Source organism: Anomaloglossus baeobatrachus, chromosome 4 (assembly GCF_048569485.1).
Source record: "Anomaloglossus baeobatrachus isolate aAnoBae1 chromosome 4, aAnoBae1.hap1, whole genome shotgun sequence".
Lineage (NCBI taxonomy): Eukaryota > Metazoa > Chordata > Amphibia > Anura > Aromobatidae > Anomaloglossus > Anomaloglossus baeobatrachus.
Window position 1 is genome coordinate 362732250 of NC_134356.1, and position 13467 is coordinate 362745716.

General features: G+C 41.9%; 1 protein-coding gene across 3 annotated transcripts in view; it reads left to right on the top strand.

The window, feature by feature from the left end:
- Window positions 1-12142, top strand: part of ALG10 (ALG10 alpha-1,2-glucosyltransferase) — a 56911-nt gene extending 44769 nt beyond the window's left edge. For all 3 annotated transcript variants that reach the window (XM_075345120.1, XM_075345122.1, XM_075345123.1), the window contains one exon: window positions 9772-12142. In XM_075345120.1, the coding sequence (XP_075201235.1) occupies window positions 9772-10815 (1044 nt within the window). In that variant the 3' untranslated portion in view covers window positions 10816-12142. The remainder of the gene's footprint in view (window positions 1-9771) is intronic.
- Window positions 12143-13467: the final 1325 nt, after the last annotated feature.

Sequence of the window (13467 nt, forward strand, 5' to 3'; positions counted from 1 at the left end):
ATAGGCATTTAGAACTATAGTCATAGAATCTTATACAATAACAGAAATATGCATCAACATTACCGTTTGTTGTAGCAATCCTTTCACATCGGAGGGAACTCGAGTTAATGATAAGGAAACAACATGGCATCTTGCATCACAGGAACAGTGCGTACGTACACTTCAATGTCCTGGAAGGTTTCCCTTAACATTAAGCGAGTCCGGTGTAATTTTATAGGAAAACTTTGTAGGTTGTGTTTAAATGGTCACCAGCATGTGACAGCTGAGTCATGTTCATGTAACTTGACCACAAACTGCTGTGGGCACCAGCAGCTTCCTGCACATTTACTTGTACATCCTGCCAGTTGACAACTGACCGACAACAGTTGACCATAGTGTTAGTGAAATATTGCAATGAGCCGTAAATTTCATATGCAAGCTTCCTTAAACCTGTCTTTAAGCCAACCACAAGTTTCCGGTAAGTGGAACTGTAAATGTGACTTCCTCATTATCTTGAAACTGCTTCAAAACCTGTTTGACATGTATTCTTTGGTCATCATAGTGAAATTGGTTATCCAGAGGATATCTCTTTGATACTGAATTATTGATAGGTCAAATAATATCTGGGATCACTCCTATCTTTTGATTATGATTCCTATCTAATCACACATTCTTTCAGTCATATCACATTGGTATCACAATGTGTCAGCCACTGGCTGTATTATCCCACCAGATCTGTTATGACTCTTTTGGTGTTTCAGAGAAAAAATTTCTTTTAATAACCACCGAGGACCTGCCTGTCCCACTAGTCTACAACGGGGCTTGGTCCCTGACTGGGACAATAAAGTCAGTGCAAGTAGAATAGAGAAGGGGGGGACCCAGCACCAATTCCAAGAGGTAAAATTCAGAAAACTTTATTTCATCTTCTTAAAAAAAATTAGAAGACAAAATGATTCAAGGAATAAGCCAATCACATGGTGTATTCCTTGAATCATTTTGTCTTCTAATTTTTTAAGAAGATGAAATAAAGTTTACTGAATTTTACCTTTTCGAATCTGTGCCTGGTCCCCCCCTTCTCCATTCTACTTGCCCTGTATCACGGACCTGCCTGTCCGGTGGACTTCGAGCATCCGGCTGAACCCTGGAGAGCATATACACTGGTGAGCTGAAAAGATTTTTTTCTTCCATTACAATAAAGTCAGTGGCTGATGCGTGCTGCACAAACCGTGGACGGTGTGTATTAGCTGTCAGGTTTCCTTTATTGCTAATCCTTAGTATCTCCACCAATGACCACCACAAATGGGGTGGGAATGGTTTTCTATATTTCAGTTATTGAGAACGTGAAATAGAGCATGGCATTTGCCCCCTACTTTCTTCAGGGAGTTCTCCCGCATACTAAAACTGTGGGAAGGGTTTATATGATAACCTTTAAACCTTTAAGGACCAGGCAGTATTTTGTTTGTTTGGTGGTGTTTTGTTTGTTTTGTTTTTTTTCTCCCAACCTCCAAAAGTCGTAACTTTTTTTTAGTTAATTTTTCATTTGACATAGCCATATGAGGGCTTGTTTTTTTTTTTGCTGTAAAAGTTTGTAGTTCTGAATGACAACATCAATTTTCACATCCAATGTACTGGAAAACTGGAGAAAAAAAAATTCAAGTGACATGAATTTGTGGGAAAAAGATGTAATTACACCATTTGGTTTATTGGGGTTTTGTTTTCACGGTGTTCATTCTGTGGGAAAAAAATTGACTGAGTTTCCAGGTGTTTTGGGGTAATGATAGCAAACTCAGACCTGGAAAGTCAGTAATTATTTTTTCTTTTTTCTTTTCCACAGAATGAACATAGTGAAAAGAAAGCCCAAAAACAAATAGTGTAATTACATTTTTTTCCCCCGACAATTTAACTTCTTACACATTTATAAAATTCAGAGATTTGAAGAAAAAATAATGGAGCGGTGGGAGGCGTTTATCATCAGTGAAGCTTCTATTTTGTATGGCTTTTTTTTTAAAATTTTTTTTTTGTTACAGCTTTTACTGATCTGGTTTACTTTATAGTTTGCTAGACTAGACTTTTACAAGAAGTGATGCTAAATATGCTCCCCCCACCTTTTAATTATTATTATTATTAGAGTGAAGGTGGTTGATTTTTGCATTTCTAGATTTTTTTTGTTTTTGTTTTTTTAATGACTTTTATTTTTTGCCCTCTTGGAGAACTTGAATGGCTTGTACTATATACTGCAATACTCTGGTATTGCAGTATATAGTGAAAAATTGTCTCTTATGGCTGAGCTTTACAGGTGTACAAAGATGGCAGTCACAGGGGGCCGTCAATAAGCCCCCAGCTGCCAGGTAATCCATCAGTGCCCTCTGATTTGCCGCTGGGAAACCAATGAATGAGCCGTAGCCCATTTATACGCTGCTGTCTGAGATTGTCAGTGAGTCTCATTTTGTTAATGGTAGCCGTTAAATATAATTGAAAAACACAATAGATATATTCTTATTAGTTCATTGTAGATGGATAGAAAATGTTACCCTACTGTATATTTTCTTTTCTTTTTTTTTTTTTCCACCTATATGCCATAAATGAAATTGGCTTGGACAGAATGCACTTTAAAGGGTTTGTCGGATATGTGAAGAAAAGTCTGCCATCACTCAATGTAAACTGCTGAATTATGACAGTGTGCGATACACGTGTGATCACGATTTCCCTGTATTTCCCATGCGGGTGGACGGTTACCGTATTTTTCGGACTATAAGACGCACTCTTTCCCCCCCCCCCCCCAAATGTTGGGGGAAAGTGGGGGGGTGCGTCTTATAGTCTGAATGTAAGGCTGCGGGGAATGAGGGTGCTGCGGTGGAGCTAGTCTCCGGGGGCATGAGCAGGCTGCAGCAGCATGCCGTGACCACGTGGGCCCACTTATTTCATATGCACGCCCATCCTCCCGCCCATCTCTCAGCGCTGAAGCCGGCTCTGACAGGTGCGCGGGGTGATGCGCGCATAGTAAACAGCCTGCCCACATGATCACCCCTGGCAACTACAGCCTGGAGTTATCATGTGCGGCTGTATTCACTGCCCCCCCAAGCATCATCATCAGCGCGGGGTGCAGTGAATCAGTACACTCACCGTCAACGATCCCTGCTGCATCGCGATCTCCTCCTGTCTGTGCCGGCCGCTGCTGTGCGTGGAGACTAGCGGTGCTCACAGCGATGACATCGCTGTGTGCACGTGTCCACACGCAGCCGCGGTCGGCACAGACAGGAGGAAAAGCGATGCTGCAGGGATCGTGGCCGGCTCCACACAGGTCAGTGGCGCTGCTGCTGACACAGACAGGAGGAGGAGCGATGCTGCGTGGAGCGAGGAAAAGTGAGTATGAACGTTTTTTGGGGTTTTTTTTGTGTGCCACAGGATGCGGCCATATAGTAGGATAGGGGTATATAGCAGGATGACTGCATATACCAGGATGGGGGTATATTATGAGCAGGATGGGAGCACATACCAGGATGGGAGCACATACCAGGATGGGCGTATATAGCAGGATGGGAGCACATACCAGGATGGGGGTATATAGCAGGATGCGGCCATACACCAAGATGGGGTATATAGCAGGATGCGGCCATACGCCAGGATGTAGCAGGATGGGGGCACGTAGCAGGATGGGGGCACGTAGCAGGATGGGGGCACACACCAAGATGGGGTATATAGCAGGATGCGTCCATATGCCAGGATAGGGTATATAGTAGGATGTGACCATACACAAAGATGGGGTATATAGCAGGATGGGAGCACATACCAGGATGGGGTTATATAACATGATGCGGCCATACGCCAAGATGGGGTATATAGCAGGATGCGACCATACGCCAAGATGGGGTATATAGCAGGATGGGAGCACATACCAGGATGGCAGTATATAGCAGGATGGGGGCTATACCAGGATGAGGGACATATATATGTGTATGTATGTGTGTGTGTGTGTGTATGTATGTATGTATGTATGTATGTATGTATGTATGTATATATATATATATATATATATATATAATTTACACATACAGTTAGGTCCAGAAATATTTGGACAGTGACACAAGTTTTGTTATTTTAGCTGTTTACAAAAACATGTTCAGAAATACAATTATATATATAATATGGGCTGAAAGTGCACACTCCCAGCTGCAATATGAGAGTTTTCACATCCAAATCGGAGAAAGGGTTTAGGAATCATAGCTCTGTAATGCATAGCCTCCTCTTTTTCAAGGGACCAAAAGTAATTGGACAAGGGACTCTAAGGGCTGCAATTAACTCTGAAGGCGTCTCCCTCGTTAACCTGTAATCAATGAAGTAGTTAAAAGGTCTGGGGTTGATTACAGGTGTGTGGTTTTGCATTTGGAAGCTGTTGCTGTGACCAGACAACATGCGGTCTAAGGAACTCTCAATTGAGGTGAAGCAGAACATCCTGAGGCTGAAAAAAAAGAAAAAATCCATCAGAGAGATAGCAGACATGCTTGGAGTAGCAAAATCAACAGTCTGGTACATTCTGAGAAAAAAAGAATTGACTGGTGAGCTTGGGAACTCAAAAAGGCCTGGGCGTCCACGGATGACAACAGTGGTGGATGATCGCCGCATACTTTCTTTGGTGAAGAAAAAACAAAAAGCCAGCACCAAATGTGCACTGCGGCACTAAACATTCCAAACTGTACTTATTTTAAAAATTTTGAGATTTTTGGCAAAAAATTGCAATTTCTTGAGCTGCTTCGCCACGTCACGGCAAATCTCATTTGAAGCAGTCCTACACTAAAATATTTTTATAAAATGTGCCATATGGCCTCACATATGAATAGTAGAACTGCTCTTAGCAGCACTCACCTGGTCTATTTCAATCCCGTACCCATGACTGAGTCATGGCTGTGGGCGGGACAGGTCCAAGCAAATGCTGCATGAAGTAAATAGCCTGTGGACAAAGCCTGATGACTTAATGTGAACAGTCACCAACCGCCAAAATCCAGACAGATGGAATACATCCCAAATTGGGGTGCATAGCAAGGTGGAGGTCAACCACCGACCAATTCAATGAAGAAAAAACAAAAAGCCAGCACCAAATGTGCACTGCGGCACTAAACATTCCAAACTGTACTTATTTTAAAAATTTTGAGATTTTTGGCAAAAAATTGCAATTTCTTGAGCTGCTTCGCCACGTCACGGCAAATCTCATTTGAAGCAGTCCTACACTAAAATATTTTTATAAAATGTGCCATATGGCCTCACATATGAATAGTAGAACTGCTCTTAGCAGCACTCACCTGGTCTATTTCAATCCCGTACCCATGACTGAGTCATGGCTGTGGGCGGGACAGGTCCAAGCAAATGCTGCATGAAGTAAATAGCCTGTGGACAAAGCCTGATGACTTAATGTGAACAGTCACCAACCGCCAAAATCCAGACAGATGGAATACATCCCAAATTGGGGTGCATAGCAAGGTGGAGGTCAACCACCGACCAATTCAATGAAGAAAAAACAAAAAGCCAGCACCAAATGTGCACTGCGGCACTAAACATTCCAAACTGTACTTATTTTAAAAATTTTGAGATTTTTGGCAAAAAATTGCAATTTCTTGAGCTGCTTCGCCACGTCACGGCAAATCTCATTTGAAGCAGTCCTACACTAAAATATTTTTATAAAATGTGCCATATGGCCTCACATATGAATAGTAGAACTGCTCTTAGCAGCACTCACCTGGTCTATTTCAATCCCGTACCCATGACTGAGTCATGGCTGTGGGCGGGACAGGTCCAAGCAAATGCTGCATGAAGTAAATAGCCTGTGGACAAAGCCTGATGACTTAATGTGAACAGTCACCAACCGCCAAAATCCAGACAGATGGAATACATCCCAAATTGGGGTGCATAGCAAGACGTGACGTGGCGAAGCAGCTCAAGAAATTGCAATTTTTTGCCAAAAATCTCAAAAAATTTTTTATAATAAGTACAGTTTGGAATGTTTAGTGCTGTAGTGCACATTTGGTGCTGGCTTTTTGTTTTTTCTTCATTGAATTGGTCGGTGGTTGACCTCCACCTTGCTATGCACCCCAATTTGGGATGTATTCCATCTGTCTGGATTTTGGCTGTTGGTGACTGTTCACATTAAGTCATCAGGCTTTGTCCACAGGCTATTTACTTCATGCAGCATTTGCTTGGACCTGTCCCGCCCACAGCCATGACTCAGTCATGGGTACGGGATTGAAATAGACCAGGTGAGTGCTGCTAAGAGCAGTTCTACTATTCATATGTGAGGCCGTATGGCACATTTTATAAAAATATTTTAGTGTAGGACTGCTTCAAATGAGATTTGCCGTGACGTGGCGAAGCAGCTCAAGAAATTGCAATTTTTTGCCAAAAATCTCAAAACATTTTTTATAATAAGTACAGTTTGGAATGTTTAGTGCTGTAGTGCACATTTGGTGCTGGCTTTTTGTTTATACTTTCTTTGGTGAAGAAGAACCCGTTCACAACATCAACTGAAGTCCAGAACACTCTCAGTGAAGTAGGTGTATCTGTCTCTAAGTCAACACTAAAGAGAAGACTCCATGAAAGTAAATACAAAGGGTTCACATCTAGATGCAAACCATTCATCAATTCCAAAAATAGACAGGCCAGAGTTAAATTTGCTGAAAAACACCTCATGAAGCCAGCTCAGTTTTGGAAAAGTATTCTATGGACAGATGAGACAAAGATCAACCTGTACCAGAATGATGGGAAGAAGAAAGTTTAGAGAAGAAAGGGAACAGCACATGATCCAAGGCACACCACATTCTCTGTAAAACATGGTGGAGGCAACGTGATGGCATGGGCCTGCATGGCTTTCAATGGCACTGGGTCACTTTTGTTTATTGATGACATAACAGCAGACAAGAGTAGCCGGATGAATTCTGAAGTGTACCGGGATATACTTTCAGCCCAGATTCAGCCAAATGCCGCAAAATTGATCGTACGGCGCTTCATAGTACAGATGGACAATGACCCCAAGCATACAGCCAAAGCTACCCAGGAGTTCATGAGTGCAAAAAAGTGGAACATTCTGCAATGGCCAAGTCAATCACCAGATCTTAACCCAATTGAGCATGCATTTCACTTGCTCAAATCCAGACTTAAGACGGAAAGACCCACAAACAAGCAAGACCTGAAGGCTGCGGCTGTAAAGGCCTGGCAAAGCATTAAGAAGGAGGAAACCCAGCGTTTGGTGATGTCCATGGGTTCCAGACTTAAGGCAGTGATTGCCTCCAAAGGATTCGCAACAAAATATTGAAAATAAAAATATTTTGTTTGGGTTTGGTTTATTTGTCCAATTACTTTTGACCTCCTAAAATGTGGAGTGTTTGTAAAGAAATGTGTACAATTCCTACAATTTCTATCAGATATTTTTGTTCAAACCTTCAAATTAAACGTTACAATCTGCACTTGAATTCTGTTGTAGAGGTTTCATTTCAAATCCAATGTGGTGGCATGCAGAGCCCAACTCGCGAATATTGTGTCACTGTCCAAATATTTCTGGACCTAACTGTGTGTATGTATATATATATATATATATATATATATATATATATATATATTAGAAGGTGGCCCGATTCTACGCATCGGGTATTCTAGAATTTACGTATTGTGTAGTTCATGTATGATTTGTGATATATATATATATATATATATATATATATATATATATATATATATATATATATATATATATATATATATATATATATATATATATATATATATATATATATATATATATATATATATATATATATATATATATATAATGATAGATAGATGTGTGTAGTTACCAAGTGTTTGTGTAGGGCGCTGTACATGTTCTGGGTGTGGCGGGGGGCGAGAGCGGTGTTGTATGTGTGTTGCGTTGTTTGTGGAGCGTTGTGTGTGTGTGTTGCGCGGTTTGCGTGGGTGTGGTGTGTTTTGGGGGGACGTATGTTTTGTGCAATGTGTGTGTTGTGCGGTATGTGCGTATATTTATGTATGCCGCGGTGTTTGTGTGTTGGGTGTTGTGTGTGTGTGTGTGTGCAGCGTTGTCTGTGTGTGTGGGTGTCTGTGTATGGCGGTGTTTGTGGTTCCCTGTGTGTGTGTGTGTGTTGGGGGGAGGTGTGCACCTCCCATCGTTCTTCATCCCCCATGCTGCGCACCCCCCATCGTGCTCCATCCCCCATTGCTGCGCACTCCCCATCGTGCTCCATCCCCCATGCTGCGCACTCCCCATCGTGCTCCATCCTCCATGCTGCGCACTCCCCATCGTGCTCCATCCTCCATGCTGCGCACTCCCCATCGTGCTCCATCCCCCATGCTGCGCACCCCCCATCGTGCTACATCCCCCATGCTGCGCACCCCCCATCGTGCTACATCCCCCATGCTGCGCACTCCCCATCGTGCTACATCCCCCATGCTGCGCATCCCCCATCGTGCTACATCCCCCATCGTGCTACATTCCCCATGCTGCGCACCCGCCATCGTGCTACATCCCCCATGCTATAATACTTCTCCTATTATACTCAGAGAGGAGTATAATAGGAGGACTGTAATAGGAGGAGTAGTCCTGGGGGGAGAGGAGTATAATGCCGGCTCCCTGCACATGTGTACCGGGAGCCGGTGTACACTGGTAACTATGATACACATCGGGTAACTAAGGGACCTTAGTTACCCGATGTGTATAATGGTTACCAGCGTTCACGGGCTCCGTCAAGATCCCAGCATCGCAAGGTTATATCTGGCGCTGCTGGGATCGTGACGGAGCCGGTGTACACTGGTAACTATGATACACATCGGGTAACCAAGGGACCTTAGTTACCCGATGTGTATAATGGTTACCAGCATTCACGGGCTCCGTCAAGATCCCAGCAGCGCAAGGTTATGTCTGGCGCTGCTGGGATCGTGACGGAGCCGGTGTAGAAGCAAGCGATATCCCAGGATGTTGTGAGTGTGTGGATGTGATGTGAGGTGTGTGTGAGAGTGAGTGTGATCTGATGTGTGTGTGTGTGTGTGTGTGTGTGAACTCACCTGGGAGTCGGAGCTCCGTGTCAGTTGGGCCAGAGCGAGCGTGCATTGCGTGAGGGGGGCGGGGCCTGCAGAGAGCCGGGGCGAGAGGCCAATCCGTGTGGGGGGGAGGGGCCATGGCGAGCCCAGCGGCCAATCAGCTTTGTGTCACCGTAAGGACACAATTTTGGAGCCAGACAGACAGACAGACAGACAGAATAAGGCAATTATATATATAGATATATAATAATATACACAAGGCAGGAGGATCATTACCAGGATGGGGAATTTGGGGAGATTACCACATAACCGTGTCAGCAGCAGATTCTCGCCCCATAACAAGTGTGTCATGACCACATTTTTTGCTTAAAATTTTAGTTTCCTATTTTCCTCCTCTAAAACCTGGGTGCGTCTTATGGTCCGGTGCGTCTTATAGTCCGAAAAATACGGTACATAACCACTTGTCGTATACTTGCGGTCACATGCTAACTAGTCTCCTGCACTTCTTAGGTCTCTTATTTTGTGAGAAGCTAGGTGAGATTCGTCTGCATGTAACATACATACATACATACATACATACATACACACACACATATATACACACATAAATCATTTATACAGGGGAGGGTAATGGTCACATTTTCACAGGTGAAATCACATAGCAACTGTCGATTTTTGATTTTTTTTTTTTTTCCTTGAGACCAGACAGCCCCTTTTAATGTAAGAAAATCTAACATGTATTTTTGTCTCCCACAGGTTTCAGCTTTGAGAAGAATCTTGTGTACCCTGACGTTATATCTGTTCCCCACTCTGTTTTTTTTTACATTTCTCTATTACACAGACCCTGGTTCAACATTTTTTGTCCTTTTTACTTATATAATGTGCTTGTATGGAAATCACAAAAGTGCGTCTCTTCTTGGTTTTTGCGCCTTGTGCTTTCGTCAGACAAACATTATATGGATAGTCTTTTGTGCTGGAAACATTGTTGCAGAAAAGGTGATGGAAGCATGGAGGACGCAGCTGAAAAAGAACGATGAGAAACCTTCTAAGAAATCATCGCTAGAGGTTGTAGAAGCTTTAAAGTTTCTCCTCCGCTATTTGCTGAGCCCCCAAAACGTACTGACCTTGGCCATATTAACATGGCCTTACCTCCTCCTAGTGTTGTGTTTTCTTGGGTTTATGGTAGTTAATGGAGGGATTGTGGTCGGAGACAGAAGTAATCATGAAGCCTGTTTCCACTTTCCCCAGTTATTCTACTTCTTTGCTTTCACTCTGGTCTTTTCATTTCCAGTTTTTACCTCCTTTCAAAAAATAACAGAGTTTGTTAGATCAGTTTGGAGACGTCCTCTCCTGTATGGAAGCCTGGCTTGTATATTTGTGTTCCTCATCTGGAAGTTCACGTATGTTCACCAGTATCTGCTTGCCGATAATCGCCACTTCCCTTTCTATGTCTGGAAGAACATTTTCCAGAGGCACGAGCTTGTAAAATATGCACTGGTCCCTGGATATCTTTTTGCAGCTTGGAGCTTTCTTGATGCTCTGAAGAACAAGTCAACATTGTGGCTCCTGATGTTTTTTGCTTGCTTGTTATTTGCCACTGTTCCTCAGAAGTTAATGGAATTTCGATACTATATCCTGCCGTACCTAATCTTCAGACTAAACACATCAATTCCATCCACAAGGAAACTTCTGCTGGAGTTGGCACTATATGTCACTGTCAACATAGTCACGTTTTACTTGTTCTTGAATAAAACTTTTCACTGGCCAGATAGTGAAGAAACCCAGCGGTTTATGTGGTGACGAGTGATGGTCAAAATCCGAAATCTTTAGTTGTCTCGTATCCTAAAGATCTCCTGGTGAAATTGGTGTGGGTCACACAGTGAAGGGACCTAAACCAATCTATCATGTATCCAGTGGATTGGTGAACATTTATGTAGACCGGAATGCCCCTGAGAAGGGATTCTATCTGAACTCTGAATCGGTGCAAGCTCAGGTCATTATTGGGGACCTTGCGTGATGAGGAGCCCTTACATTTTTAGGTTCACAATCCTTTGGATGGTTTGGGTGGTGGGGGTTGGTCAAGGAAGAACATTTTTATGTTCATATGGAAAGAGGCGATTGAAACATTGTAAGCGTCGCCACTCTGTGTTATAACACACTTCCGAATAGTTTTACACATAATACTCTGAGATCCCTATTTACTTATCACTGTTCTCTCCAAAACTATCCAGAAGATTTTTATGCTAAGTGCAAGGTCGCCTTCAAGGACCCATGCTTTCTCTGCTCTGGATTTTAGACGTTTGGAATATGATTTTTTGATTGGTCAAAGTTTTGACATTTTAGTAGTAGGAAATTAAGTGTCCGGAATATATGATAGGATGTCCTCTGACCACTACAAAAACAGTTGTTCGTTGCTAGGAGTTAATTATTTTGTTTTTCTATTCTAGTGATTAGTTAGTGGGGACCCATGTCTCAATGATCTGTACTATTCGCAGCATGACAATGTGTGACTTCACAAAAATGAAGGTCCACTATTGGCAATTACCTATGTACTTCATTTGGGTATTCTTTAATACTTATCATGGTATTATTTCATTAAGAGAAATGATTCCATTTCAGTATCCCTAATCTGTCCTTCCTTGGGCTGTTCGATCAGTGTTTTATCTACTACACCTTCATTTAGTATTCTTCACTGTCACCACAATGATGAGGTTCACAGCTCCTCTAGCACCACAGACCACTTAACATAATTTACTAGATGGATCAATAAAACTCCGTAGGCCGTGTTCTCATCACATTATGTTGGGAAGAGCCTGGCTATGCATTGGCTGACATCTTACATTGGCGTTGTACATAATTTAGAATTCAGGTCATGCATTTCCCCGTATATGTAGCAAAAATGAAACAACCCTTTTGACTGTTTGATTTTTATAGATATATTTTTTTTCTCTTTTGCTCTTATTTTCTGTGAAACACTAGGTGGCAGACTTTCCATGTGGATATATTGGCTTTAGTTTTATTAGACTGTAAACATTCCTCAGCGTCGTGTATAAAGAAATACAATGTTTGGTGAACTATTAATATGTAAATATATATTTTTCTATCAATAAAATGTTTACTACAGAAAGCATTCTTTTAAGTTTTCAATTTATAAGTCAAGATGACAATCTCTTAAATCTAGGTTTTCTTTAACCTCCCCTTATACCGCTGTGTTGGAGAATGGCATGCCAGCCCCAGTGCTTCCATTTCTCTGCTTGTTTGCCTGTTTTCAGATCTGAAATAATGTATAAATGACATTTGATGGAAATGTTTAATTTTGCAAAACACATACGCAAGGAAGACTTAGATGTCAGGTTGCCATCTTGGTGACAGCTTGGACGCGGGAAGGAAGTAATTGCATCTGTAATAGTCTGGATGTGGCTGAGCACAACCTTCACTGACATCCCTGATGCTGTGTTTGGAGCAAGTATTCGTCAAGCTGAGAGATTGAATCCTCTTATTCTAAAGGGCAGCGAGATGTAAAAGTGAGTGAAATGTTGTCTAGGATTGGGAGATGCGCTGACAAGTGTACTGGGAGAAATGTCAGATATGTTGTGTCACTTAACACTTTTCTTTATATAGGAATTGAGCCGCCATAACATGTATAATCCTGCTAATCTACCTCAAAAAGCTGAATTTAAACTTTGCTCCATGAAACTATCTTTTTAGAGTCTGGGTGTTTCTAAACGACTGTTTGAACTATCTATACTTCGCTAATTTAATATTCTACCGTGTTTAAAAAAAAAAACAACAAACCCAAAAACTAGTGACTGGCGCAAAGCTAATGTGGTGCCCATACTTAAAGGGTCCATGGTAAGTTTAGATTAGTAAACCTTTTCCACAATGTGTGTGGGACAAATGTTCTAGGGGTTTGTGAAGGATTTTATACAGGAGTATGTGATAGTAAAACAATATTGGCCGTCACTTAATGTTTTTTTCCAAGGACAAAAGTTGTCAAACTAACCTAAGAATAACATGGCTGTGGATATGGTGTCTCTGAACATTGCAAAAGTATTTTCCACAATCAAAGAGGTCTAATGGGTAAATTTAAGATCTATAGGTTTAAAAAGTAAGATTCGTAATAGGAATAAAACTGTCTGAAAGAACACACACACACACACACACACACACACACACACACACACACACACACACACACTCTATTACGGTGAACAACTGGGTCCACAAATATTTAGTTTATTTATTAATAACATAGAAGATGGGATCAACACTTTATATTTTTGCAGATTACTCCAAGCAATGTAGTCTAGGGACGATGTTCATACATTTATAGCAAAGAAAAAATATACACACCTTAAAGGGAAATCTGTCAGGTGCAATATGCACCCAGGACCACGAGCAGTTCTGGGTGTATGTTGCTAATTCCTGTCTAAGGCCCTTTGTGCACGCTGC